General features: G+C 42.6%; 2 protein-coding genes across 5 annotated transcripts; one reads left to right on the plus strand and one right to left on the minus strand.

Annotated features, from left to right (window-relative positions):
- Window positions 1-250: 250 nt before the first annotated feature.
- On the plus strand, window positions 251-15,026 carry taf1c (TATA-box binding protein associated factor, RNA polymerase I subunit C). 4 transcript variants are annotated; one of them, XR_007570494.1, is made up of 16 exons: window positions 251-1,086; window positions 2,926-3,037; window positions 3,384-3,433; window positions 4,263-4,358; window positions 4,488-4,555; window positions 4,639-4,889; window positions 5,392-5,523; window positions 5,825-5,942; window positions 6,064-6,135; window positions 6,226-6,361; window positions 6,949-7,077; window positions 7,374-7,572; window positions 7,693-7,830; window positions 8,141-9,531; window positions 12,745-13,300; window positions 13,537-15,026. XR_007570494.1 is itself a non-coding variant. In XM_050053533.1 (15 exons), exons 1-15 carry the CDS (start codon window positions 970-972, stop codon window positions 13,015-13,017), a joined length of 3,282 nt encoding a protein of 1,093 aa, XP_049909490.1. In that variant the 5' UTR covers window positions 251-969; the 3' UTR covers window positions 13,018-15,026. The 4 variants fall into 4 exon arrangements, 2 of the variants coding, with proteins under 2 accessions (XP_049909490.1, XP_049909491.1); XR_007570496.1 differs by having other exon boundaries at window positions 13,824-15,026; XM_050053533.1 differs by having other exon boundaries at window positions 12,745-15,026.
- Window positions 15,027-16,773: 1,747 nt separating this feature from the next.
- Window positions 16,774-25,666, minus strand: ccng2 (cyclin G2). Its single transcript, XM_050053187.1, has 8 exons — window positions 25,525-25,666; window positions 23,430-23,587; window positions 23,040-23,177; window positions 22,492-22,742; window positions 21,536-21,614; window positions 21,305-21,403; window positions 20,086-20,285; window positions 16,774-18,000 (listed from the first exon to the last, which is right to left on the minus strand). Exons 2-8 carry the CDS (start codon window positions 23,532-23,534, stop codon window positions 17,868-17,870), a joined length of 1,005 nt encoding a protein of 334 aa, XP_049909144.1. The 5' UTR covers window positions 23,535-23,587; window positions 25,525-25,666; the 3' UTR covers window positions 16,774-17,867.
- Between the last annotated feature and the right edge of the window lie 2,131 nt (window positions 25,667-27,797).

Consider the following 27,797-nt stretch of genomic DNA (forward strand, 5'->3'; position numbering starts at 1 on the left):
TTTATTTTATTTTGTTATTTCATTTTACTTTATTTATTTTATTTTATCACTTTCTCATTTTTTATTTCATTTTATTTCATTCTATTCTACTCTATTCTATTTTATGTTATGTTATTCTATTTTATTTATTTTACTTTATTTATTTTGTTCTATTACTTTTTAATTTTTTTTATTTCATTTTATTTTTTTAATTATTTTATTTTATTACTTTTTTGTTTTGTTTTTATTTTATTTCATTTTATTTCATTTTATTCTATTCTATTTTATTTTATGTTATTTTATTTTATTTATCTGGGTGCCTAAGGAGCAGCGACCCCCCCAGAGGCCAAATCCTAGAAACGCCCCTGTTAAACGACTTCGTCGCTTTCCACACTAGACATCCGGTTTCCCTTTCTCCCTTCAAAATAAAAGCCCGAATTACTATGTTTGAAAGACGATATTACTGATATACTTGCCTATTCTTCTTTTGTTTGTTCTTTACATGTTTTACATGTCGTGTCATCCTATATTTTATCTTGTCATTTTGTTGTTTTGCTAAAACAGACGCTTGTCATTCATCTTCTTGCACTTTCAGTAGCAGACCAACCGGAAGTCTTATTGTTGTTGTTGCTAGCTCCTCACCCGCGGAACTTGACTGTCGTTTTCCGGTCGCGACTCTGCACGTGTTTAGCCACACACTGAGGATTTAGGACAATTTTACCGCCGTTTAGTGTGTTTTTGGCTTCCCTGTTTGCTTCAAGGTGTAACAGGTGTAGTCCGAGGTGCTGAGCGCGTGTCATGATGACCGGAAGAGGAGAAAGGTGTTTATGGGTGCTAGCTAACAGCGGGGGCCGGGGAGCTAACGTTAGCTGAGCCGAGGAACAACATGTTCAGACTTGTTCCCAGACACACTGAGAGGGCGCAGGAAGAGCAGCACACACATCAGTAGACACCCGGACAGTTGCTTAATAATCATTAACGACACATAAGATGGATTATCAGTTCCCACAGCAGCTGTTTCCCTCGTTTTATAACTGCGGACCTCCGGACTCGGTCCTAAAGCACAGCGCCGGGAGCTGGGGCTGCTACGACCGAGTCAGACCTCAGGTGGGTCAGCTGTCAACTCAGCGACACACACTCATGTCAGTGCATGGATGAGCCAAGCCAGCTTCAGTTATGACTGTATTTATGTATAAACTGTCTCAAAATCAAAGCGCAGTTATTTATTTATGGTGCTTGCTGTTAAAACCTAAACCTAATGTGCAGTTATTAACCACAAATTCAATTTCAAACAATTATTTTAACCACTGTGGAGGGACTGTTTTTATTTTTAATAAACCTGCTGGCGGGTTTGAAGGCATTTTATGCTGAAATTTGTCAAATTAAGACCATTTATTACAGCAAGATACTTTAATATTATACAGTTTTCTAATCTCTTCATGTTTGTACTTGTCTGTACCGCTTTTATTCTGTTTTATATTTTTATTTTGTACAGCACTTTGGTCAACTGTGGTTGTTTTTAAATTTGCTATATAAATAATTTTGATTTGATTGAATATAAACCTAAAAAAAAAGTCTGATTTTAAATTTTCCAATGGCCCTTGTGTGACCATGGCATTTGTTATCAAAATCACTACGTTTTATATATTATTTAAAATTTTGCAAGAAATAAACCACTTGCGACAAAGCCTGAAAAATAAATAAATAAATAAGAATAAATTCCGCGCTGCTGCATGCATGACAGAGGTGACAAACCAAGGCTTTTTTTTTTAACCCCAGGATTTTATTTCAAACTTTTAATTTTTCTTAAAATATATGGTTATTCATGGTGGAGGAAGGGTCACGTATTTTCCACCAGTCACTCAGGGAGACTCGAGATAAAATATCTATAGCTTCAGGTTGGGTCATGATTAAAATTCGTAGGTCACCCCTTTCTCTGATAAATGAAATATACTTCCTTATATTAAATGATAAGCTATTGTTAAATTTAGGGATGCATGATATGGGATTTTTTTTTCCAATATAGAACAACTTGTTTGGCCTATAACTGATAATGATATCGATTTATCCACTTTTTCCCCACTCCTGCCGGCAGGTTTGTAAGGCATGTTGTCATTAAAAAATGCTGACAGAAAACTATTTATCATCGCCAGAAACTGTTATATAAACCTAAAAAAATATTGTCAGATTTTAAGATTAAAATTTGGCACAAAATATGCACCAAACCCTGTATAAATTTATCAATAAACATAATTCTGCACACCTGCATGCAAGACAGAAGTGAAAAACCGAGACTTTTTCAACCCCAGGATTTTATTTTCAACTTTTATTTTTTATTTTCTATTATGGTTATTCACTCAGGGAGGCTCAAGGTAAAATATCCATAGCTTCTGAAAGGGTCATGATGTACAAAAAAATAATAATTCTAAAGTCAGCTCCTTTGTGTGATAGATGAAGTACAGTTCCTTATATTGAATAATGAGCTATTATTAATTTAAGGGATGCACGATATTGGATTCTTTGCCGATATCAGATATGCTAATATAAAACAACTTACTTGGACACCATATTATACACACGGACTCTTTTTGTGACGGCCCACCAGCAGATGGAGTCTGGAGATATGAAATACTTTTAAATGTGTAGTCATTGTGCCAGTTCTGATGCTTCATTTTAAAGCTAATATTGGCTGAAAGGGATGACATGTCGATGTTATCATGCATCCCTAGTTAATTTTATTTTCACTCAGGACTCAAATAATAGAGAATAGAAAAGAATCAAGTAAAACCACTTGAAACTTCTGGACGCCCAGTTCTGTCAATAAAAGAAACAAATAATTATAATGTTATGCATGATAACACAAGTAAAATAATACTCAACTCAACTACTCAATACACAACCTGTCATTTTTATAATGTCTAACATTGATTGTATTTGTGGTTTCAGGGCAGCTCTGGTCCTCTCTCCAGCTGGACATTCACATCCAGACATCAGGCCAGAGGGGAGACGTGGCGTCACACTGAGCCGGTACCGCTTCCTCTCCTGTCCCCGAAAAACTGTGAGTCCCTGACAGCTGGTTTTACCTCTCTGCAGGTCATTCACAGCTCAGACAGCGGTCCCTGTTCACCCTCTGGGTCCGGTCTGCAGTGCTGAGACTAAACACCTGATGTGTTGTACTCTAAGTAAAGATAAATGACTAATGAATCAGTGAGATAACACACAAATCTGTTGCTGTTTTCTTTTTCTATATTTATTAAATCCTCTCGGAGAATAGTGAAAATTCAGCCTGTTAAAATGTCATACAAACATATGAAAACTGTATACACCTTTCCATTTGTTTTCTGTATTATGTGACAGTTAGTGATTGCATTTGTTTCACATATTTTTGTAAACATGTTTTCCAGCTTTCCTCTGGCCGTCGACGCCTCCAGATCCACTGGACTTCACAGAACATGTGAGTGTGACAGTTCATTTCTACCCTGGCACTTAACAAGCCCAAATTAATCAGCACAGTAATCAGACCATCACATACTTACATAGTCCACCGTTTTGTGGTCAAACTTATCCATCATTGTGTCTCAGTATTTATCCATGGTAACAGTCAGGACAGTTACATGACTTTAGAAAAAATCAATTTATTGTGTTAGTCTGACTGAAACCAAACTTTTAAAATACGTGTAAACATGTTCGACTAAAATTGCACTAAATCAAATTTCTCAAAGTCGGACTAACACACCCAGATTATGTGACTCCTGCATGTATACAGTCAATCAGACCTAAAATGGCCGAGGCGCTCTGAGCATGCTCCACAGTTTCCGCCCCGGGCTTTGACCGAGGCGCTCTGAGCATGCTCCACAGTTTCCGCCCCGGGCTTTGACCCTGAAGTCCAATAGCATTATATGTGTAAGAGAAGAAGAAGCCGGTAACAACATGGAGAAATCTACATCCAGAGCCGTGACTTTTTGGACGGACCAAATGTACAGAGCTGTAAAGTTGTCCACCATGGTACCAGTTAGCAGCTAGCTAACTGTAGCTAACTTGTTTGTTCATTGTTTGGTCTGTGACGTAATAGGTCAACAGGAAAAAGGTCCAATACTAACAAGCTGAAAGGGGGCATATCTCCACCTATCGTAGAGGAGTCGCACATACTTGGCTCAATAAATGGATTCCCCTCCCGTGCTTGTATACTGGGACAAGGACAGTAGGCCAGTTAAATGGCCCAGTTAAGCTTTAACCATATCTATTCTCAACTTGTGAAGTCTATAAACATGATTTGTATTTAGATGCAGAACTTCTTCATGGACCACTGCCAGGACGCCTTCGGGTGCATGGGTGAAATCCTGAGCAGCAACTTCAGCTTCAAAGACGGAAGGAGAGAGGTGAGATACAAGAACAGAGTCTCTGTGAAAAGACTGTTTATGAATGTTTGAATACTTGTCAGATGAAATAAACAATCTGCCGACATCAGTTTGGCAGCTTTATGGTGTTTTTGAATTTTTGTGACGCAGAAATATCGCAAGAATTCAATCCACATGTGGAAGCTGAAAAAATTCCTCGACGCGCTGAAGTTTAAAGTGTGAGTGGACCTGACCAATCAGTGAATAATCTCCTGTCGTCTGATTGGTGTTTTTATTTCGGCATGTCGCATCTTTTGTCCAGATGTCCGCAGCCGTATTCCTGCGGGACGCTGGACAAGTACAGCGCCCTGCTGTCGGACGTGGTGCCCTCCGTGCCTCCTGAGCTGCTGGGTCCTCTGCTGTACGAGGAGCTGACAGAGCAGAGAGACCGCATGCTGTTCTCTGAAGGAGCCACAGGGGGCGCTTTGGCCTTTGTGCCCTTCTCACAGAGCGGCAGCGACTCTCAGCGCGGCTGCCTCCTCTACCCCAGAAACCAGGGACTGGACTGCCTCAGTATCCTGCACACCACATCGAATAATGACAGATATTTAAAACCAGTAGGTTGTTTAAAGGGACAGTTCACCCCAAAATCAGGAATACAGAGACCATAGAGATGTCTGCCTTCTCTCAGCTTGTGGTGCTCAAAGCGCCAAAAAAATACATTTGAAAAACTCAACATCAATGACTCTTTCCAGAAATCATGACCTGATTACTCAACATAATCCACAGACCTTGTTGTGAGCAGTTTCATGTAGGAACTATTTTCTTTCTACCAAACTACACACGATGAGCAGCGCTAAATTCAACCTGCGTAGTTGTCCCTCCATTGTGACATTAGAAAGTGTCACATTTATCTTGCAAGTGTACTCTTCTTCTTTTTTTACTTCCTGGGGGTGAACTGTCCCTAAACATGCATTTCCTTTGTGATACAAAACAATAAGTTGTGAGGTAGATGTGAAGCAGAGTGGTGTGTTTCCCCTGCGTTGTGTCTCTGGTCCTTAACGCAGTACCTCAGACTTCCACAGAGTGGAGCTGCAGCACCACAGAGGAGGTTCCTCCTGTGTGGACGCCGGCAGCAGCGACCCGTTCAGCTTCCAGCTGAAAGGCCCCGTCAGACAGATCAGCGCCGTCTCTCTGCTCAACGACTGTAAGGACGAGAAAGTATTATTTATTTAGTGTTACTTTTAGCAGCAATTTTACATTTAGCATCAGTGTTTAGTTTTAATCACATTTTAGTTGTTTTTTATTCTTAATTTTAGTCCAGTTTTTGTCTAAGTAAAATCATTATATTCAAAACATTTTGTCTCTTTAAAGGAAATAGTTCCATCTCGTCAGCGAAAACAAGACAAACATTTCGTCACAGTTTTTATTCTCAGAGATCTATTTTTAGCTCGTCAACGTCTCATCTCAGTCGTTGAATAAAGTTTTTGTTGGTCTGTTGTTTGCAGGTTGTGTTGCAGTGCGGTCAGATCACCTGTGTGGCGTTTGGAGGTTCAGTGAAAGAGACGAACCTCGTCTGCTGCAAGTTGTCAACACCAGAGAGGTGGCGACCTGTATCAGCGTCAGGTGAGCGATCAGTAGGCGTCGACACTGCCGCAGCAGGTGTTCAACTCCCTCTGCAGCCCTGAGGGTTGGAGACAGGAAGTTCTGAAGTGAAGCTGTAACAGAAACGTCTGCTGTGTGTCAGTCCTCATGTTTTAGGTGAAGTTCTGGTGGCGAGTGAGAGCGGAGCGGCCAATCTGTGGACTGTCGGCAGAGGGTGAGAACGGTTTCACTGATTCTTCTCACAGTTACGAGTTTTATCTGTATCAAGTCTGATGAAAGTTAAAGTGACGCTCTGTGTCATCAGGATGCAGAAGGTTCGAGAGGAAGACGACAACCTGTACTTTAATGCCAAGTCGTCGTGGAGATGGTGCGAGTTCTCCGCCCATCCCAGGGTGATGCTGTACGCAGACAGGACGGGGGTGGAGCTCACAGACATCAGGGTGAGACCATAGACTGAGGTGGTTGTCTCAGTGTTTTCTCAAGGTTTTGGAGTGAGGGAAAAGATATCCATTTTCAAAAATATCTGTTACGTTGTGTTCACACCGGGCGTGAAGAAAACTATTCACGCAAGGGAATTACATTTAAAGTCAATGTAAGGACGCGATTAGAAGCAAATTCCTTCCTGGCGGCATGATGGATGTGGTGGACATGAATTAAGTGGCACGAATAAAGCGAGTAGTGCGATTTCGTGTCCTACACTTATTTGCGAGAGTGACCGATTTGCGCAGTGATAGCCTACTAACAATGAGATCTTCTGGGGACGAGCGGAAGTTCATTCATCAACTCAGCAATTTCATGCGCATATGACGCAAGATGTTCACGTGTATGAACCAAGTCAACACAAAATGTTGTAGCGTTCACACTTGCGTGAGTAACGCAAAGCAAAAATCACATTAGACTAACTGTGAAACTCCTTATCCTCCCTCCTCTCTTGCCTTTTCCTTTCTCTCTGACGCTCATGTCTCATCTCTCTCTACTTTACCCCTCTGACCCATCCGGTCCGTCCTCTTCCTCCTCTGTCCTCCAGGTGAGTCCTGCCTCGAGTCACACTCTGTTTCGTATCAGCAGCACTCCGGAGTGTCGCAGTGGGGAGAGACTTATTCTGTCCAGATATCTAGGAGACATCCACCCGTTCCACCACCTCATCACCACACAGGTACCTCAGTGTTAACACAGAGTTACACGCAGTAACACGTAGCTCGTCCAGAGTTTGTTCAAACCCACAGAACATTTTACAAATTCTAGTAGAGATGCTAAAGTTTCCAACAACACCAAATATCTCAGACTGATTTTGGGGAAATGTGTCTAAATTCTGCACAAGTAGAATATTTCCATTGCAATGTAGTGCTGCAGTACCTGCCCTTTACCACTAGGTGTCAGGGTTCTCACAGGTGTGTCTGTATGAGGAAAACAAGTCTTCAGGAGTTTTGAACCTCTCTGTCTCTCTGTCAGCACTCGACGTACATTATGGATGAGCGTTTCCCCTGCATGCCCATGATCAAGTGGGATCACATGATGCAGTCGCCGCCCATGTTTTGTCACACTGTTCGTGGCTCTGCGTCCTCTGGCTCTGCAGTGGGCGGGGCTAGGACCACAAAGATCCTGCTGGGGTCCCAGAGCTCTCAGGAAATCATGCTGCTGCAGTACTCAGGTCAGTCGATAGGGGCGGCACGGTACGAGAACATCACGCCGTAACTTTTCTACATGTTACTGTTAAATCTCACAAGTGTTTAAGTGTATTGGTTCCTTTGTAATCTGTGTGTGTGTTCAGGAGGCAGAGTGGAGGCCTGTTCCAGTCGAGGTCCTCCTCAGGCGCTGCACAGACCCAGAGACAGTCTGAAACACCTTCCTGTCCAGATCCCGCACCGCCTGGACACCGCAACCAACAGATTGTCCTCACCTGCTGCAGGTATGGACACTGTGTGTGTGTGTGTTCCTGTGTGTGTGTATGTGTGTGTTTATAAGAGCTTTAGCTGTGTGTGAAAGTGTCCAATCTCAGAGGTCTCAATTAGAGCATAGTAGTAGCATTAGCATGTTGTATTTGTGGGGAAAATGTGTCCAGATAAAGACAAGTGTTTGTCTGTGAATGCTGCGAGTTATAGTGAAGCTGATTTGTGTACTTGTGTTTGAAACTGTCTCTATTAAGCCATGTTTAATGTGTGTTTAATGTGTAAAACACACTGTAACAGCAGAGTGACACAGTTTTGTTTTGTCATCAGGTCTGACGTGTATCCAGACGAGAGGAGGAAGAGAGGCAGGTGGCGAGGAGTGTATCTGTATCCTACAGCTGACGGAGGCGGGAGATATTTTCTACCAGATCCTCGAGCCTGAGCAGCCGGACACCTCCCGACCTCCCGCTGCAGACGACGCACCGCTGCCACAGCCAGCTCTGAGAGAAGCCACGACTTCAGGGAGAAAAACAGCCAAACAGCATCAGCCGCATTCTCAGATGGTTGTATCGGACACGTCGAGCGATGAGGGCGTCATCGGGCCGACTCAGGCTCCGACTGCGCTGAGGCTTGTGGCTGAAACACCTGAGAGGGAACAACGAGTGCAGGACGCCTACCCTGACTCTTCCTCTGAGGACTCAGAGTCCCGAGGGAGAGCTCGAAACCTGAAGCACCTGAAGGTGATCGTCAACGATGATCCAGAGCTGGATCAAGCGAGTGAAGTGGACACAGGTGTGGAAGATGGAAAGGTGGCTGATGATCCTGAGGAACCCGTCAGCGGCTCCGGGAGTTTGGGTTCCTCTGAGAGTCCGACTCCAGTGAAGCTCAGCGACGGCGCTCTTGTCACGTGGAAACACTGGCTCCAGAAATTGATGCACAAGAGTCGTGAGAAGAAGCCCCGCCCACGCTCCCTTCAGCACCTCACAGTTGAAACTGGAGACCTCCTCCACCTGTCTGACGATGGAGCGAGAGATTCGGCAGAGGAGGAGCGTGTGCAGAACCTGAGGCGTGATCTGAGGGCGTGCATGTCAAAGCGCTCGCTGCTGGTTCACAGTGCCACCTCTGCGTCCCTCGGTGCTCAGGACATGGTGATGGTGCCAAACATTGTGTATACAGACGCCTGGACAGATCAGATCAGCCACCGCCTCACCCTCTCCTGGCAGGGGGAGGAGGTGTGGCGGGCGTGGTGGGAGGACCAGCTGGGGCTCAACAGGGAGGAGAAGGTGGAGGCTCTGAGGAGGAAGAGGAGGAGGGAGAAGGAGGCGAAGAGAGCCTCCGGTCGACGCCTGGAACTGTCTGGGAGCTTCACCTCGTCCGTCAGCTACCAGTCAGAGCTGAACGACTTCTCTGATTCGACGGGCTGGTCCTCTGCGGCGAGCCTGGGGGCGTGGTCAGACACAGAAGGTAAGCTGTCTCAGGTGGATGGCTTTTTGGAGAGTGGGACGCCAAGAGCCACAACACCCTCCACCCTGCAGACTGACACTCCAGTCCCCAGACTGACCCCCACAGCTGTTAAAGACAAACTAAGCGACCAGCAGACTCCCAGCAGCTTCCGCACCCTCGCTCTGACCCAGACACCAAAACTTGACCCGACACCAGCCAGTCAGAGGAGGAGCAGACGTCCAGCTGAGGACTACCTCCACTCTCTGTTTGCACCACAGGTAAGAAGAAGGAGTTGTGTCCAGTAACATGTCATCTGAGTCTGCAACTCGGTCACATTGGTCTTTCCCTCCTGGAACAGGGATCCCTCCTCAGTTGCTCTTCCTGAGGTTTGTACCATCTTTCCCCCATTTAAGTCCTTTTTTGGGGGAGTTTGTCCTTATCTGCTGTGAGGGTCCAAAGGACAGAGGGACATCATATGATTTAAAACCCTCTGGGGTAGATTGTGAGTTGTGATTTCGGGCTTTATAAATAAAATTGAATTGAAATCGAACTGATACCAGTACCTGGAATTTGGTACTGTTACCCAACCCTACCATTTTAAGGTACTTTACTTTCTCTGTGACAACAGCAATGTAATTTCAGTCATAAAAAAAATAAGTCTAAATTTCTAGTTTTCAACATTGTTATTAATTTACAACATTTAACACACCGTCACTTAAGCCGGAAACATGGCTTAAGTGACATGAAGTCAGAGTAACGTGAATCTGTACTCTCCAGATTAGTGTTGTCACGGTACCAAAATTGGGACCCACGGTACGATACCAGTGAAAGTATCACGGTTCTGAGTAGTATCACGATACCACAGCGAAAATGAGGCAGATGTGTCATTTGTCATTTATAAAAAGATAAATCACTTTTCTATAATACATCAATGATATTTCAATGGAATAAATTACTTATTGACTTATTCATATTTCAAAAACAGCATCAATCAGTGATTAACATAGGGGGGATCAAAATAAAATAAATAAATAAAATAAGAATCAACCAGCCACCCTCCTCCCCTGACAAGTAAAGAACAGTCCCTTCATAAGTAAAGAACAGTCCCTAAAGTGCGGTGAGGTTTGTGGACCGTTACCTGCCACAAACAGGGGTTAAAGTTCTCCAGCACAGTGCCGGATTTCCGGCGTGGCAAAGTTTCTGTCCGGCACGAGCAGAAGTGCTCTGCAGTGCGAGCATTTCACTAGCATTTGCCCCTAAAAATATATGTATGTGTGAACTGGGGAAATGATTTAGGCGCACAGTGTGCGAGTAACCTACTGTTTACCATAATCGGCATCGGACGTTTTTTCATCGATAACTGATCAAATAAATGTATTTTAAAACTCGCTCCTTTGGCTCTGATACAGCCTCTCCCTCCCTGCCTACAGTCACCACTGCACTGAGCTTTGTAACAATGTCCTGCCTACAGCCCCCTCTGATTGGTTACACGGCACAAGTGATAGCCAATCGACACTGACACCTGTGGAGCGTCGGTAGCGTAGTGGATAGTGCCAGCGCCCCATGTGCGGAGGTGAGGACTCGCTGCAGCGGTTGCAGGTTCGTCTCCGGCTTGCGGCCCCTTGCTGGATGTTGGCCCCCGCTCTCTCTCTATCACCCCATTTCGGTCTGTCCTGTCCATTGGAGGCAAAGGGCCCAAAAAAGTAATCTTTAAAATAAAAAAAAAACAACACACTGATGCCTGTGCATGCTTTCACATCATGTCACATTGAGACACAGAGCTCAGACGAGCAGGAGAGGCTCCGGTACGCCAGTGGTAATTTTGAAGGTAAGGTAACAGAAACCAGACAGAAACAAAAGTTGCAATAAAAGTCCTCTATGCTGAAGTTTTAAAGTCACCACCACAATGTTATATGATCCATTTCAATGATGACATGCTTGCCCAGAGGCGAAATTTCGACGTAACTGCCTCTTTAATTCACATTTTGCAAACAGCCTAAATGATTTAGCTTCTAATAATAAATAGCACCAAGGCAAAAAAGAGATGCAGGAGCTAAAAGTCAAAAAGTCTGGTAACCACTGAAAGTTTAATCTTTATTTATAAACTCATTATGCTATAAAAGTTTAATCTGAAAAGTAACTACTAAAGTTCTAATCTTTTTGTTCGCTTTGATAATAAACACGTTCCTTTGCAACACATACATTTCTATTTCTTCATTTTGTGACCGCAACACCAAGCCCCCCGCTCCGGAAAAGATTTCAGATTTCAGGCACACAAATCTTCCGTGCTCCACATTTCAGGCACAAACTTTTTTCTTGCTTTAACCCCTGTACAAAGAGAGAAATGTGAACGACTCGTTTCTCCTCTGACACGTCACATACCTGTGTGCCGCCACAGCTCGGCTGTCCAGGTAATTATGACACAGTTTCTAAGAGGAAATTATTGGACCTGGAGCAGGGCTTCTCGGTCGCCGGTAAACCGCGTTATCTTGCGGTGGCCTGTCTGTGACCCCCGTTCAACCCACAACCGGCAGGATTCGCCTTTGGTTTCTGCTGCTGGTTGAAATCTGTACTCTCACAGTGTGCTCCTGAATGATTTCTTTTGCTCGCACAAAACTATTTTTAGTCACAAATGCGAGTAAAATGCTCGCACCGTAGAGCTCTGTGGAAAACAAATCACTGTAGCGTATATAAACAAATCTAACCTATAAATAAAAAGAAATAAATAATAACTTTCACTGCTCAAAGATACTCAATAGCTCAGCTAATACCTACAGTACTCCAACATTATGGTATCATATGTACCATTGGTACCAGTATACTGTGCAACACTACTCTGTAGTACCGACGCTATTCGGTCGATAACCTTTCAAAGTAGCGACATCAGTACCCACAGTCTGCCACAAACAGTTCTATGAAAGTAACAGTTAACGTTCCTCATAATGATCAAAGATATAGGCTGATTTAAAAGTTGCTATTTGTGTAATTTGATTCACACTACAGCTGTATTGAGCTCATATATGCTTGGTACCGTTTTTGTGGTTCTGGTGAGAAGCGTGGATCAGCTGGATGCAGCTGTACAAGTTGTTGTGAGTTGACAGACACAAAGAACTCTAATCAGTGTATGTTTTGGATTAGTGTGACAGACATTAAGTTAGTTGCTCTTAGAAACCGTCACCGTGGCTTCTGTATCCACTTCAAATGACGCCAGCAGGATGGAAAAGTTACTCACTACTGATTCATCAAGGCACATTACAGCCTCACAGTGACGCCAGTGTGACTGTACACTTAAGGTCCTATTAGGTAATGTCCCCAAATGTCACACAACATAAACACAGCAGTATGGGCCTGTTAAAACCCTGTTGTTTGTGGGCATGGACCAGAAATAACGGGAGGTAGAGGTGGGCGTTACAAGTACTTTGTACGTACCTGAAATCTTTAAACTACGAGGACGAAAGGCCCCTAACTGTTTCTCCCCCGTCTGTCTCCAGGATGAGCCCTCGCAGCATGACGGTTACTTCCTGGAAGAGGGCAGCGCCATGCACCATCCACCTCCACCTCTGTCCTTGTCCTCCTCTCAGCTCCGCGGCTCCCAGTCCGTCTCTCAGAGGAGCCTCAGGATGGATCCGTCCCAGGACTCCTCCGTCTGGACGGGTTTCTCCCAGTCTCAGTCCCTCCTGCAGGGTTCACAGGGTCGACGGGCGCTGACACAGGGATCACAGGGATCGCAGCCCAAGAAGAAGAAGTCGCGAATGGGATTTTGATTCAGTGGTGTGTCGGCCTGTATCGTTTGGAATACTACAAGTGTTCATATTACTCGGGGAAATGACAAACAAGAGACTGGACTGATTTAAAGGACTGTTTTTCACATTTTGGGCGTCGTCAGCTGCTGCAGGATTTGTTAAATGGATGTATAATGGTATTATTCACTGGGATTGTACGAATAATGAACAAATTGGATCTAATGGAGGACTGAGGCTGGAGAAGGATCCATCGCACTGTCAGTGACCTGAAGACGTCTGTGAACTGGCTGAAGACTGACTGCAGGTTGGTTTGGACTAAGCAGACTTTATTATTGTTTTGTGCATGTGCCTTTTGTTTGATGAGGTGATATTGAGTGTGTGTGTGTGTGTGTGTGTGTGTGTGTGTGTGTGTGTGTGTGTGTGTGTGTGTGTGTGTGAGATATAATGTAAGGTATGTCAAATAAGCTGTCACTCAGGCTGCTGGGTTTGCTTTCCATGATGTGGTCACACTGACTGAGCTGATGTTTAACTCTGTTACAGGTCTGGCGTTTATTCCTGTCTGTCATGGAGACGGGTTAAAGAGTAACTTCAGTATTTAAAAATCTGGACACTATTTTTCCACGTTTTTATGTCTAAGTGACTAACGGGAACAGCAGTTTTTAAAATTGTTCCAGTACTGTTCAAGAACGCTGCAGCTTGCAGCGACAAACAGGCTGTAATGTAACCACTCGGGTTTTGTTGAGCCAGAGCCTACAGAACCAGACTACACGCTTAGACCAGGCCTAAAAATTGACGATATTGATGAATTTAACCCCTTTGTTCCCAAGCTGGAGAAGAGCGTCAGCGGAAGCAGCCCATCCAGGGATCGCCTTCTCCTCACTGTGACGATGCTCCTTCTGGCCGCTCTCTTCATCTCCTAGCAACGGCCATCCCATCAGCACCATCCCATCCTTTCATAATGTTGTCAGACACTTAGAGTAACAATCTGAGCCTGTCAGTGACAAAAACAAACACTTGCGTGGACGTAAACTGACGATGCAAACATGCGTCAAGTGATTACACTGCAGCCTGTTTCTCTCACAATACTGGACTTATTTCTAAAATCGTTGCTCCCGTTCGTCACTTAGACACAAAAACATGGGAAAATATGGTCCTTTGACTGGAGGGTGCTGCTTTTCAAGCTGTCTGAGACCTTTATAACTGAGATTAGGCTGACATTAAAGGATAACTTCGGTATTTTTCAACCTGGGCCCTATTTCCCCATGTGTATGTGTGCATATGATTCATAGGTACAACTCGTTCTAAAATTGGTTCAGTATTGAGGGAGGCGGATGCAGCCGGCAGCCGCGAAACAAGCTAAAATGGTAACGGGGGCAAATGCGTCCCGTATAAGTTTGTGCATTAAAAGTGCTTTTTTTCGCCACTGACCGGTTCAGATCGCCAGTGCTATCTCTGTAAATAGCATACTAAGCGTTTCCCTTACCCTTCACTTCCTGTGTGCTGTGTGACGTCATCTCGCGAGAGCTTTGCTTGTTGCCGGAAGAAAACAGAGGAGCCATGCAGAGCGCCGCTCAGAGTGGCGCTGGTTGTCCCGGAGTACAGTTGAGAGTTTTACTGCATCGATTGAAAACAATGGTTCGTGTTTGTGCTTATCCGAATTGCAAGAACAGGATGTCGCGCAACACCCCGTACAGCTTTCATAGGCTGCCTTTGTCGGACGGCGAGATGCTTAAGTTGTGGCTAGTTGTGCTACAAATGGATGCTAACACTCCTGTCCAGACACTGCGCCTTGCAGACCATCGGGTCTGCAGTGCTCACTTCTCCCAAGATGACTACTTCCAGCCGAAGAAGAGAAGACATCCAATCCCGAAACACCTCTTCCTCAAGAAAACGGCTGCCCCACGAGTAGAGAGAGCTACAGACACAGTGGAGGTAATGTTACATAAACAATGTTCGAAACGCTTATTATGCTATTTACAGAGATAGCACTGGCGATCTGAACCGGTCAGTGGTGGAAAAAAAGCACTTGTAATGCGCAAACTTATACGGGACACATTTGCCCCGTTACCATTTTAGCTCGTTTCGCGGCTCCCAGCTGCATCCGCCTCCCTCAATACTGAACCAATTTTAGAACGAGTTGTACCTATGAATCATACGCACACATACACATGGGGAAATAGGACCCAGGTTGAAAAATACCGAGGTTATCCTTTAAGGGTGACAAGGAAGTGAGGAGCTTTGAAATTTGAGTTGAAATCAATTTAAAGTTAAAAGTAGTGACTTTAGATGATGATAAGAGTTGTATGATTAGAAAAAAGAAGTTGCTGTTACTTGTTGGAAATGGAAAGACTCATTCATGCTGTTCTGTACAGTGTGAGAACAGAAACAGTTTTATTTCAAAGTACTTAATTATTTTGTTTTACTTTCTACATCCTTGGACTTTATTTGCTAAAATCAGCATCCATTTAGGATCTGGTGATAATTGTGACAGTGTGTACGACTCTGTGTGTGTACGACTCTGTGTGTGTGTTTTGTTAAAAGTGAAATCCAATGTTCAGTGTTCTAATGTTCACTCAGAAAGTCTGAGTGTCATCTGGCATTTCTCTGTCCCAGCTGTTTATCAGACCTCACTCAGTTGTTTTTTACTGACAGTTACACCTCGCTCGCTGTGATAAATTATTTTTATACATCTGCTTTTCTACACAAGACGAAAAAGACTTGAATAAAACCATTTAAAGAAGATTTGGGTTCTCATTCATGCAACATTAAAGCTTTACAGTAAGTTTTCTCAAAGACAAAAGAGGCATTGAGAATAAAACTTCAGTAAGTAGTTACTTAAATTTTTGAAGTCTCATAGTTTGCACCATAATATCAGGGCCACTGTGGGACCGTATTACTGTTTCATATGAGGTTTCCATTTCAAAATTCAGTCTGGAAAAGTGTAGAATTTCTCGGTAGATTTTTCAAGCTATAGCTGTCCTGTTGAATGAAGACAAAAGCCCCCAAAAATATTTTAATAAATAAATAAATAAAATTTAAAAAAAAAAAATACATAAAAAATGAAATAATCCGAATACATTTGCGTTTACCCAATGTGGCATCTCAGTCCACACTCCTACGCCAAAAGTTGGATGACGTTCCACTGTCAAACATCTCTGCCCAAAGAGGAAGTTAACACAGGGTTCTGACACATCATATTCAAGGACTTTTCATCAAGGAATTTCCAGGCCCAATTCCCTCATATTTAAGGACCCAAGTCTGATTGTACAACACTGAGAAAATACAGAAGTGTTTCTCCATATTCTCCTTTTCCCCCATACTTATCCAGACCTGGAAATAACTAGAATTAAATTCCATACTGTGAAAAAGCCCCGTTCAAAATTGATGGTATCTAAAATATTTGTTAATATATATCTCTCCAATTATTATTTTGATTTACTGACAGTTGTCATCTGTCAACTAATATAATTAATTCAGAAACATGATGTAACCCACAGCTTTTCCAGCCCCAAAATTACAACTCTCATATTACAATCCTTTTTCAAAATATTACCTCTTTAATATTTGTGTCCCCTTATGATGCTCCTAATGCTGTCATGCTGAAACAAATATCTTCTTGAGGACTTAAATTGTGTGTCTCCGTGACCTCAGGAGCATCATCAGTTCTCTTCATTTATCTGCATCATGTGTTCATTCAGTAACTCCTTCAGTTTGATTTACAAAATGTCTCCAATCAGCTGGTTTCTGACGTGACGAAAGAAACACTCAGACAACAGATTTAAAAATAACATTTTTTATAAGATTTTAGACTTTTTTTCAGTACAGGTGACAAAATGAGAATAAATAACTTAATATCTACAAAGAACTATTAACAGATTTTTTTGTACATCATTTACAGTTTTACATGTTTTTGTATTAACATTTTTTTACATTTTTGAAATTTTTTCAACTTTTTGTTGACACGTGGTCAGCGTTATTTTGTTCCGTACAGCATCCTCGCGGAAAAAACACCAACTTTTTTTTATTTTAAGCTACATCCTAGAAACAATCAACTTTAAGTTTTAAACCAGAGTCATACGTACACACATCCACAGACATACACTCGTTAAATGTTTTTATCTGGACACCCCGCAGGGTCGATATGGAGCGGATTCACATCTCCTCCCCGAGACACAAACTCAAACGTCCAGTCTGCCCGTTTAACACAAAAAGAAAAGTGTGCAAATGAAACTTTGCTACAGAAGTGAGAGCAACAGTTTTCTGTCAAAGCTTGAATTCAGCTTTCAACCCTGTAGTCCAGAAAATAGAGACGGTTTAGTGGCGATCACGTCAGCTGGTCTAACTGACTTCTTTCTGTACCTTGAGGTCTCAGAAGTCTCGATCGCCTCGATAACGAGCCGCTCTCAGCTTCTGCACATCAAATAAAACTCCTCCTTCCTCTCAATAAAAGCAGTCTTAGATTAATAACAGTAAAAAGAAAAACATTCTATTAAATAAATACCACATTTTGGCAAATCATCTTGTCGAGAACATGAACCGATTCTGGTTTAAATTGACATCTGAGAATTTTTAAAATCGGCGTCTTCTATCTCAGCACCTTAAAAACCAGACGCTGCACCGAGTTAACCTAACGTCGCTTGTTTAACGTTAAAATGTGGCGTCCTGGAATGTGACATCTCAACATGCACCGACACATCTACACACTACAGTCTACCAGGAAGAATCCGGACCACTCAGCTGCCAGTTGTTGTGCGACTCTCCGCCAGCACCGGAGCTTACTACACAATAAATTAAAGACTTCAGGTTAAGAAGTTAGAGAGAGAGAGGGGGGGCGGCGGGGATGGCGAGGCACGTGGTGGTGGTTGGAGGCGTCAGGCGTGGAGGTGCTGGCGGTGTTTTTGGCGGCGGAGGTGCAGAGGGAAGAAGGGCCCCTCGGCGTCGCTGCCCAGAGAGCTGCTGAGGGACTCCTCGCCTGAGCTCATGACGTCCTCACAGGAGTCCTCGCTGTAGAGACACAGAGGGACACACTGTCAGTATGTGGAGACATTTCAGGTGGAGTCTGGATTCTGTCAGAGGGTTTATAAGGTTTTACATGTGGTGAAAACGGACATAAAAAAAAACTTTAATGGACACCTGACTCCATCTCTGTAGATTTTGTTTGTTTTCTTGGCTGCTGTAGATTTAAGCTTTGACACACTAGTCACAATTTCTGATGTTTGACAAACTAAAAAAAGAAATACGGACAAAACTATGAATAAAAGAAATACAGTTAAGTATAAATGGGGAAATATGGATCCACTAATGGTGTAAACAAACATCACTTTTCCCTCTGAGGGTTTTTATACTTCCTGAACTTAACATTTCAGTCACACTGGGACAGAAGATGACGGGGAGTTTTTACGAACGTATGAGTAAAGAAACAGTTCCTCCATTTTACGCACACCATCTGCTGCCACTTGAGATCACCTGATCTCATGTTGTGACTTGTGACAGTCGGTCTGACTCAGCTGACTGAAATCTTAAGTTGTAAAAACAGAAAACGAATTAAAGAAACACTCAACACTCTGTGGGTTAAAGATGACTGTCAACAGGCTTTCACTTCCTTCCCCTTGTCTTTACACACTGTTCTCCTGAAGTTCCTTATAACATATAGGTGAGGCCCAGTGGTGTCATGTGACGTCATGGAAATGTCTGTGTCAGTGGGACGTGACCAGTGACTCGCACACATCCCATCACACAGTGCTGGGAGATATGAGAGGCCCTGACATGCTCAGACAGTCAGAGGGGGCTGGGCTGTGACGTGCTGTTACAAAACAGCAGAAACTTGTGTGTTGCTGCACAGCTGGTTGCCTCAGAGGAGCGTTACAGCACACACACACACACACACACTTTACTGTAAAAGTGTCTCATTTGATGTGACAGTTTAATGACCCAATGCTGGTGAGGCTTAAAAAAATTAACTTCCAGCTGATGCAAGTTAAAACTAACAGATTATCCACCGTTAACACACAAACATAAAGTGCGCTTACGGGTTTTTTAATTTCTGGTAAACTATCTGGATTACACACAAGTGTAAGGACACACTTTCCATAGTGTTGTGGGGAAATTTTCCTGTACAAACACCTGGTGTGTGTGTGTGTGTGAGTGTGTGTTGACACAAAAGGTGTGTCCGGCTCCTCATGATGTTGAATGTCTCTGTCACAGCGGTCTGTTACACGTCAGTCTGACATCTTCATCAGCACACATTTGGTCTTTCTAACGTTTTCTTTGTACAGAAGATATCTCTAATTTATTTGTTTTGTGTCTGTGGCTCTGATGGTGTCCTGCTGCCTTCAAACATGGCGTTTAGAGTCCATATGACCACCCCCCTCGTGTGGTTTTCACAACCTTGTAAGTGTGAATTATCTGCAAGCCGTGAGTTCACAAATTCACCGGTGTTTTCAGAAAGAGGCCACTAAAGTTTATTTTTCTGTGGATGGCAGGATACTATTGTCATTTTAGTTGCATATTTTCCTTCATGATTTGTTAATATATCTAAGGAAAATGTTTATATTCCCAACGACCTCGTCTTTTTCCTCCGTCATTAAGCTTTTGCACTTCCTGCACTACATGACCTGCTCACTAGTGTTTGGGGCTCTCACACTGACTACGTTAACGTGCACGAAACACTCTGGGTTTTGAATATTCTTGTAATATTCCCGTTTACACGCAGCCGTGCATACTTGGGTTAACACGCCCTAACATGTCGTTTATTACTCTGAGAAGAAGCTCTGAGGAAATGTTGCTCAGGTGTGTTTGGAGCTCTGACAGCGTTAGCATGTTGCTCAGGTGTGTTTGGGGCTCTGACAGCGTTAGCATGTTGCTCAGGTGTGTTTGGAGCTCTGACAGCGTTAGCGTGTTGCTCAGGTGTGTTTGGGGCTCTGACAGCGTTAGCATGTTGCTCAGGTGTGTTTGGGGCTCTGACAGCGTTAGCGTGTTTGGAGCTCAGGTGTGTTTGGGGCTCTGACAGTGTTAGCATGTTTGGAGCTCAGGTGTGTTTGGGGCTCTGACCGCGTTAGCGTGTTGCTCAGGTGTGTATGTGGCTCTCACCTCTCGCTCTCATCCCAGCACCCCTCTGGGATGGTGGGCAGCTCGGGGACGGTGCGGTAGCTGTGCAGGTTCTGGGCAGTCCGCCGCGACACGATCCACTGCAGCTTCCTGTGGTTGGGCTTGCTGCATTCGGGGGAGGCGTAGTCCGACAGACACAGCGCCACACGCTCGCTCCACAGCAGCAGCTCGGCGTCTGTAATCTGAAACCAAACACAGGAGTACAGTTTAGCAATTTGGCCCTGGGCCATGCTCGCTGACTGACATCAGTGCATTTAAAACACTCTAGTTACTTAACAGTATGTCCCTGTAAACTGTAACCTGGTTTCTTTTTACAGGTCAGGAGGGTGAGAGAAATCAGGTGCAAACTGTGTCTGTAGGCTTGTGCTGAAACCTGAGCACCTGGACCTTTTAAGTGTTTGTAAGCTGAGTAAAAGTGTCACAGTGGCAGCAACATACCAGGGCCAATAATCTTTTCATACAACTGTATTTTTTTTCTAAATTTAGAACAAAAACAAAACAAAAAATGTAAAAAATAAACCAATACTGGTTCGATATTACCACATGTACTTTGGCAGGAAAGTAGAAGTGGATGCAAACTGAAGATTTTCTGATTTAATGATGGATAGAGAAGAGCTTTAAGAATTTAAGCTCAAACATTTGGGACAGTTTTCAGAAATCCCACCGTGACTACAAGCATTCAAAAGTCTCATTTCCTTTAACATGTCGAGTCAAGCCGTCACAACACAAGACACCTCGTTACATAACCACCGCCGTCCACAGAAAAAAAATGCTTTGAACCAGAGCTGGGCCAAGAATAAACAGACACCCCACAAACCCCACCCCCGCTCCTGCTGCCAATCAGAACATGATTACAACATAATTCTGCGTTGTGTTCACTTCCCTTACGTTTAGCCAAAAACTGGATGGAATTAAAAAAAGCCTGCAGGCTGTGTGGCTGGTTAAAGAAGTTGTTTGTCATGTTAATGTTTGTGTGAGGTTACTGCGGGCGAGTCTGTGACCTGATAGCAGCGGTTAATTTCACCTGCTTTACACTCGTATTTCCTCTGAATTAAATTTATTCTGAGCTGCTGCAGAGAGTGTTGCTGTCTCTGTTGTGGGAAAAACTTTCTGTTTCTTTTTTCCGATGCATCAGGTTCCCACAGGTGTTTGCTTTCCCTCACTGGTTGAGTAGTTGTGTAACAAAGTCGTGCATGTTTACCTTTAGGTGTCTCTGGATGTGATAGGCTATTTCCAACATGTCCTCCGACTGCACGGCTTCGATCTCCTGCCTCAGGAGGGAGAGGGCTAATACGGACGGCTGCGTGGACAAACAGACAGAAACATGTTTAATGTTCTTCCAGTGTCTCAGAGTTGTCACATTAGCGTCTCATTAAAGTGCTGAGCCACCGTGATCTCGTCTGACCTCCGACGCCCTGCAGTGAATTCCTACCTTTGCTTTAGAGAAGGAGATCCTGCACAGACAGGCTTTGAGTTGAGCTTCCAGCTTCTCCAGGCTCAGAGTCTGCTTCCTGTTCACACAGACACACACAGTCAGGTTCAGCTGTGTTTTCAGGTTAATGATGTTTCCCAGACAATAACTCAGTCATGACATCAACACTTTTTAAGACACTATAGAAAATAAGACATACGTAACTACTAACTCAAGGATTTTAAAGCTTTTTGAGGCTGCTATAAAACGCTGTAAAAACTTGATTTAAAGTGCAAGTGTTGAGTTTTGATCCAAAGTGCAACCATGCATTAAAAACAATACCCGCTGTCGGGGTTATGCAAGTGTGAGATGTTGCTTTCAGTGGCCGTTAACAACAGAGCTTATCAGTGCACTTCAGTCAGACGCTGATAGCTGACTGCTGCCCTATTTCAAGTGCAACCGCTGTCACAAACAAGCAGTGGTGTGGAGGAGCGCGGCCAATCAAATCATGGGAAAATCTGAGTTCACACACGTATCTGAACTCTGGTATTTTATGTTCACATTCAGAAACACATCCTGGATGTGCCTCGACAAGGGCTGCAGACCTGCATATTCAGAAAAGAGACAGCTAATGTTGACTTTGATTACCTGCGTGCAACAAGGTTCATGTCTCTACAAGCAGATTTTCATAGAAATTAATTGAAGCTAATAAATCTACAGTGTGTGTTTGTAGCTGAAGATTGAAGCTGACTAAATGTTGACTGTAAATATCTATGTGCAGCAAGTTCCAAGTCTCTACAAGCAGATTTATAGAAATAAACAAATGGATAAATCTAAAAACAAGGGACAACTAGCAGGAGTGTAAAAGTATTCTCATGTCCTTATGGAGAACGTTTTTTGTAATCGCCCTAGTACTGAGTGAGAAACTTGAGTTGCCTTTTAGGTTACCCGTAATTCCCTATGTGTGTTGCTCTCACCTGTCTGTGGAGTGTGACAGTGTGATCTGGTGGTACAGCTCCAGAAAGGTTAAGGCAGTGATGGCTTTGGACTTGAAGTTGAGCTTTTCGGCGACGATCTTCTCCATGCGGCACAGGTCGGACACGGTGAACCTGCACTGTCCGATGCGGATGAGTTCGTCGGTAGGCGCCAGGTTGCACTCCTCCTCCGTCACTTTGGCCGCCATGTGGAGGCAGCTGATGCTGACGCAGGACAGGTGCTTCGGCTGGATCTGAGGCAGACGACACGTGAGTAAGAAACCGTTGGGACCACTGAACTGAACCCAGTTACGTCAACAAGAATTTTACTCACTGCAGTGGATTTATTATTTAGTAACAAGCTCGCTAAGGAAGTACGAAGTATAAATCAGACAATACTTTTATTATGTAACTTGTTTACTCTGTTGTCTCTCTGCTGTTACACTGACTCTAGAGAGGTTTCAGGCTTTTACAAACCCTTTTAACAGCAGACAGAAAAACAAAGCTAAAGTGCCCCGTGTCTGGTCCTATCAGGTGAGAGCATCTCTTACCCTGATCATGGCCAGGAATCTGTCCAGCAGGTTAACAGCCAGGACAAAGGTCTGCGTGCTGTAACCGAAGAAGCTGGTCAGACTCCACAGGTCCTCCACTTTGGCGTCTCTGCACTTGGCCGAGATCCGGCTGTCATCCTGGAAAACAAAGATATGTTGTTGATTAAACTGGTTTATCTGCCACACACTGAGGGTTACTTTCATTTTAGTAGAGAAGTATTTCAAAGGCCTGCCAGTGATACTAGAAAAGCAGCTCAGAAAGTCATTATTTTATTTTTGCATTTTATTCAAAAATTTAAATATATTTGAACTTCCAAATTTGGGTAATGCTCCGAGAAATATTTCCCATTTACTGACTCTACTACAGATTAATGCTCCATGTGTGCTCACCCGTGTTGTGGATTCGATGAGGCTCAGCCCCGTCTCTTTAGGGAGATAATAAGCCTCCTGCTCATAATTCACCCTCAGCTCCTTCATCAGCTTGAAGGCATCCATGTTTCAGCCGGCACTGGAGGAAGTAATCTCTTGGTTTCAGCACAGTTTTTTCACTGCAAGACAGGAAAGTACCAAAGTTGAGCTCCACAACATAACCAAGAAATCATGTCAGAAAGTCCCCCGACGGGTTCGAAGTACAAATATAATCCACAAAAATCACAATTGTAATCTGGATCAGTTGTCAGTCTTTAAAGTTTGCAGTGTCTTAGACACTCGTTGAAGTATTTGTTTCTCCTGTAGTAACCTATTTTAAAAAATCAAATAAAATCAGAAACGCATGTACCACCATGATTAATCAAGAGAAAATCTATCAAGGACAATTTTGATTGATTGGATTGGTTGTGCAGGTCTTTATCCAAACATGTAAACCTATCTGCTTCCGGCTTCTCCTATGTAAATACACCTAAAGACGTAACCTTTGGCTCTGGAGAGCGCGTGCCATTTTGTCATCTTTGAGTGTGAAGATAGAAATTGCAAACCCTTACAGTCTCTGGTGTTAAGTACTGAGAGTTACAGAAGCAGAAATAAGAAGAATAAAGTGCGAAGTATGTAAAAATATTAAAATAAAATATGTGTACTATGCTACAATGTTAATGCCAGTGTTTAAAATATAAAATATGTATATATGCTTGGTATGTAAAGTGTGTAAAAATATAAAAATGTGCCTCATGCTACATTAAGGTGTGTGAAACTAGTATGTTAAGTTTAGAGGTATAAAAATATAAGTATAATGCTACATTGCACAACACAATTTAAACATATGGAGACATGAGAACAAAAGATATTTACAATATGTGTAATATATGTTAAATATACATTAAAGAGTTTTGTATTTGTGCACCAAACAAGTAATGTGTTTAATTTAAAATGAAATAAACTGTATTTTATGGCCAAAGACACTTTTGGAGACAGCAACAAACACAGCTGGTTTTAAGGCTATTTGGAAATTGTGTTAAATGAGAAAATATTGCTTCTTATTTTATATCTGGGGAGCTGTTATAATGCCTTTATTTATCCATGTTTGGTAAGAGCCGTGTTGAGTATTATTACCATAAGGTTACAGTATATTGTTGGCCTACATTCACAGTGAGCCCTAACAGGGGTCACAGCTCAGAGCCCAGCCCACTTCTCTCAGCTGGGCTCCGGTGTCAGATTTCCTCTGGTAGACGCCTTCCCTGTCCCCTGACCGAAAAACAACTGCTTTTCCAAGGTCCTGTCTGTTCATAAACAACCGAAAACACACAAAAACACAAACCACACGGCCGGAAACTCTGAGTTTTATCGTTTATAGCGGATGCTAACCGAGGATGCTAACGCTAGCCGCTGCTAGCTAACGTTTTTAAATCCTCTGTGGTCGGAGCGGGGGAGGGGCTGCTCCTTTTCATTCCTCAAACCTTAAAAGGTCCATTAAACTGTGCTGTTTAACACCAGCATCAATTAAAACAAGAATGTTTTATAGATTAAATCGATATAAACGCATTAAGTCCATTAAAGTGTGCTTGTTATGGTTTGTCGTTGTGGTTTTAATCGTGTTAAAAAGCCCAGCTTTGTACAGGAGACGGATCCAGGGGAAACCAATAACAACAGACGTGAAGAAAAACACATCCCTGACTGTAGGAAGGAAGGCGTACGTGCAAAACAGAATATCACACTTATTTTTAATCGTAAAACCACCAAAATAAAAAGAAAGCACTCGTTTTAATGCCACCATTCCCTTACAGAGATTGCAGCTAGACAATAATACAATTACAAACGCTCCCTGCAAACCCTGTCAAAGCTGTGCTATGGGTTCATATTTCTCACAGGAAATATAGACACGTTATTAATTCCCAACAATCATTTTCTTTTGTTAATTAAAGCTACAATTAAGTCTCCATTGTCGACCGTTCACTTTCATCTCTCCTCTGTTAACGTTAGCAGAAAAAGGCGAACGTAGTTCGTAGTAGTTTGTGTAATGTAATTTAAATATATCTTAAAAGGTTTACTCTACCTGTTGTTGCAAATTAAATCCACATATCTGTTGTCTTGTGCTGTAACGTACAGTCCTTCTCGTCTTCTCTTCTTTCTCCTTTCTCTTCTTCTCTCTTTTGTTGATGTTCACAACGCTCACGCCCACATACTACGTCACACGGCAGCGACCAATCAGAGGGCTGGGTTCGAGAATAGCAATCACTTCCTTTCGGTGTTAACGGTACAAATAAAAGCACAAAACTACGGCTTTTTTAACGTTTTAGCTTAATTAATATCATTATCGTCGAGCGGTTTGTGCTTTAGATCGATAATTAATAGTTAATTCACCCATAAATGCCGCTACAATCGAAGAACAGCCTGTCTGTTACATGACACCACCCCTCTCTGATTGACGCTTCCTTCAGCCAATCAGAGAGCCGCAGTTTGGTATGTTCAAATAGTCCGCCCAAAATGGGATCCTGTGATTGGCTGATGGCGGTACAGTCCTGACGCAATCGCAGCATTACGTAGTGCCTTTTGACTCTATGATAGATGTCAGAAACAACGTCTGTGGATGTTAAAAATGGTTCCCAGCCTGGCTGTGGGACAGCTGCAGTGTCAGTAACACAGGGAAATAAATACAGACAAATAAATAAGGCAATTACCCACCAATATAACAGACTATATTGTTGTTTTAAAACAATAGTGACACACTGTATGTAATTCTGTCTAGCTGTTGTTGTCATATTCAGATCATTTCTTCAGGCACTAACGGTCTGTTGTAGTGGTTAAGAAAAGTCAGCAAAAAATTTTGGAGTTCCGCTTTATTGAGGCACCACCTCATCTCCAAACGTCAGTGCACAGCACTTCCCTGGATTACATCATTGTCAAAGTTACAGAGGAATCAACCTCAAAGTTGATATCATGCAAACTAATAATGACTCGGCTGAAAAAAATTGCTGGAGAAAGGCACTGCAATGTATTATTATATTACTACTACGAGGCAATTATGCTGTGTACATTGGTCCTGTTTTCTGTAACAAACATCCTGATGTTCCAAGATCTGTCACAATAACTGTGTCCACCTTTAAAAGTCAACTTAAAACTACAATTCCTGATGACTGCTGTATGTGTGTGTCTGCTCGATGAATGTGGATTCCATAGGATGGGCAGGTTTACAACTACATTTTGCTGTAAATCAGAGTTGAGTTTACTTGAAATAAAACGGGCAATGAAAATAAATACGATAAGATAAGACTTTATTTATCTCTAGGGAAATTGCTGTGCAGCAGCTGCAAAACAGTTAGTGAGCGTGCAATATACAAGGACTACAATAACAGCAGAAAAGCACATTTATAGCAAATGTAAAATACAATATAAAGCAAATATATACTAGATATAGAACTATATGTGACAGTAAGGTTTAAAATATAAAAACTAGCTAACCATGGGGTACAAAACAGTAAAAGTAGTTAACAGTAAGGTGCAAATAGGTGCAAACCAATATACAATGACACAAACAGGTTACCAGTATGAATGATGAATATAATATGGTCGCTTATGGTTAATACAGAATTTGCTTTTTCTTGTCATTTAAGCCATCCACAGCTCTTCTTATCGTTCATATTCTGTGTTTTTTGTCACTAGAGTAAAAGGTAAATAGATATTTTTAGGAGGATGGATATATCCTCCTGAAATGTATGAATAATGCACTATATTTTATATTATTTTCTAATATACATCATGTGTAAATAATAAACTCATGGCTGTTTTATTTGGAATGATGATTGCAACGAAAGTATTTGTTACGAGTGTGGAAAATGGACTCTGCTCCCACACATGATTTATAGCTAGATTAAATGGCAAACACATGACATCTGGAGATACTATGATTCTATGAGGATAAAGGTGCTGTTTTTGAGAAACTTTGGGACTCTGTAGTGAAATTCTTTCAGGGCAAGGGGTACTGTAATAATACTTTTTAGATGAAGCATCTTGCTGTGTATATTTCTCCTTTTCTGTATAAGTAATTTTTACCACAACTACTTTGTACCAGTCACCCTGAGTGTGGCCACTGTTATTTAAATGATGTGCTAGGCCTGTTTTTTCTATGCCCTCAAATAAGCAATAAACATGTATAATAAAAAAAACACATGATAAACTCTTTGTTGGAGTTTAAAAAAATATAATTGCTCATAATTTAAAGTCACCTATATGAATATATTCATATTAATATAATGGGAATATTCCACAGAGGGTACCATTGTTTTGTCCTCCCGTTCAGCCTGGAGGTGGGCGGAGCCTGAGTCCCTC

Source organism: Epinephelus moara, chromosome 9 (assembly GCF_006386435.1).
Source record: "Epinephelus moara isolate mb chromosome 9, YSFRI_EMoa_1.0, whole genome shotgun sequence".
NCBI lineage: Eukaryota > Metazoa > Chordata > Actinopteri > Perciformes > Serranidae > Epinephelus > Epinephelus moara.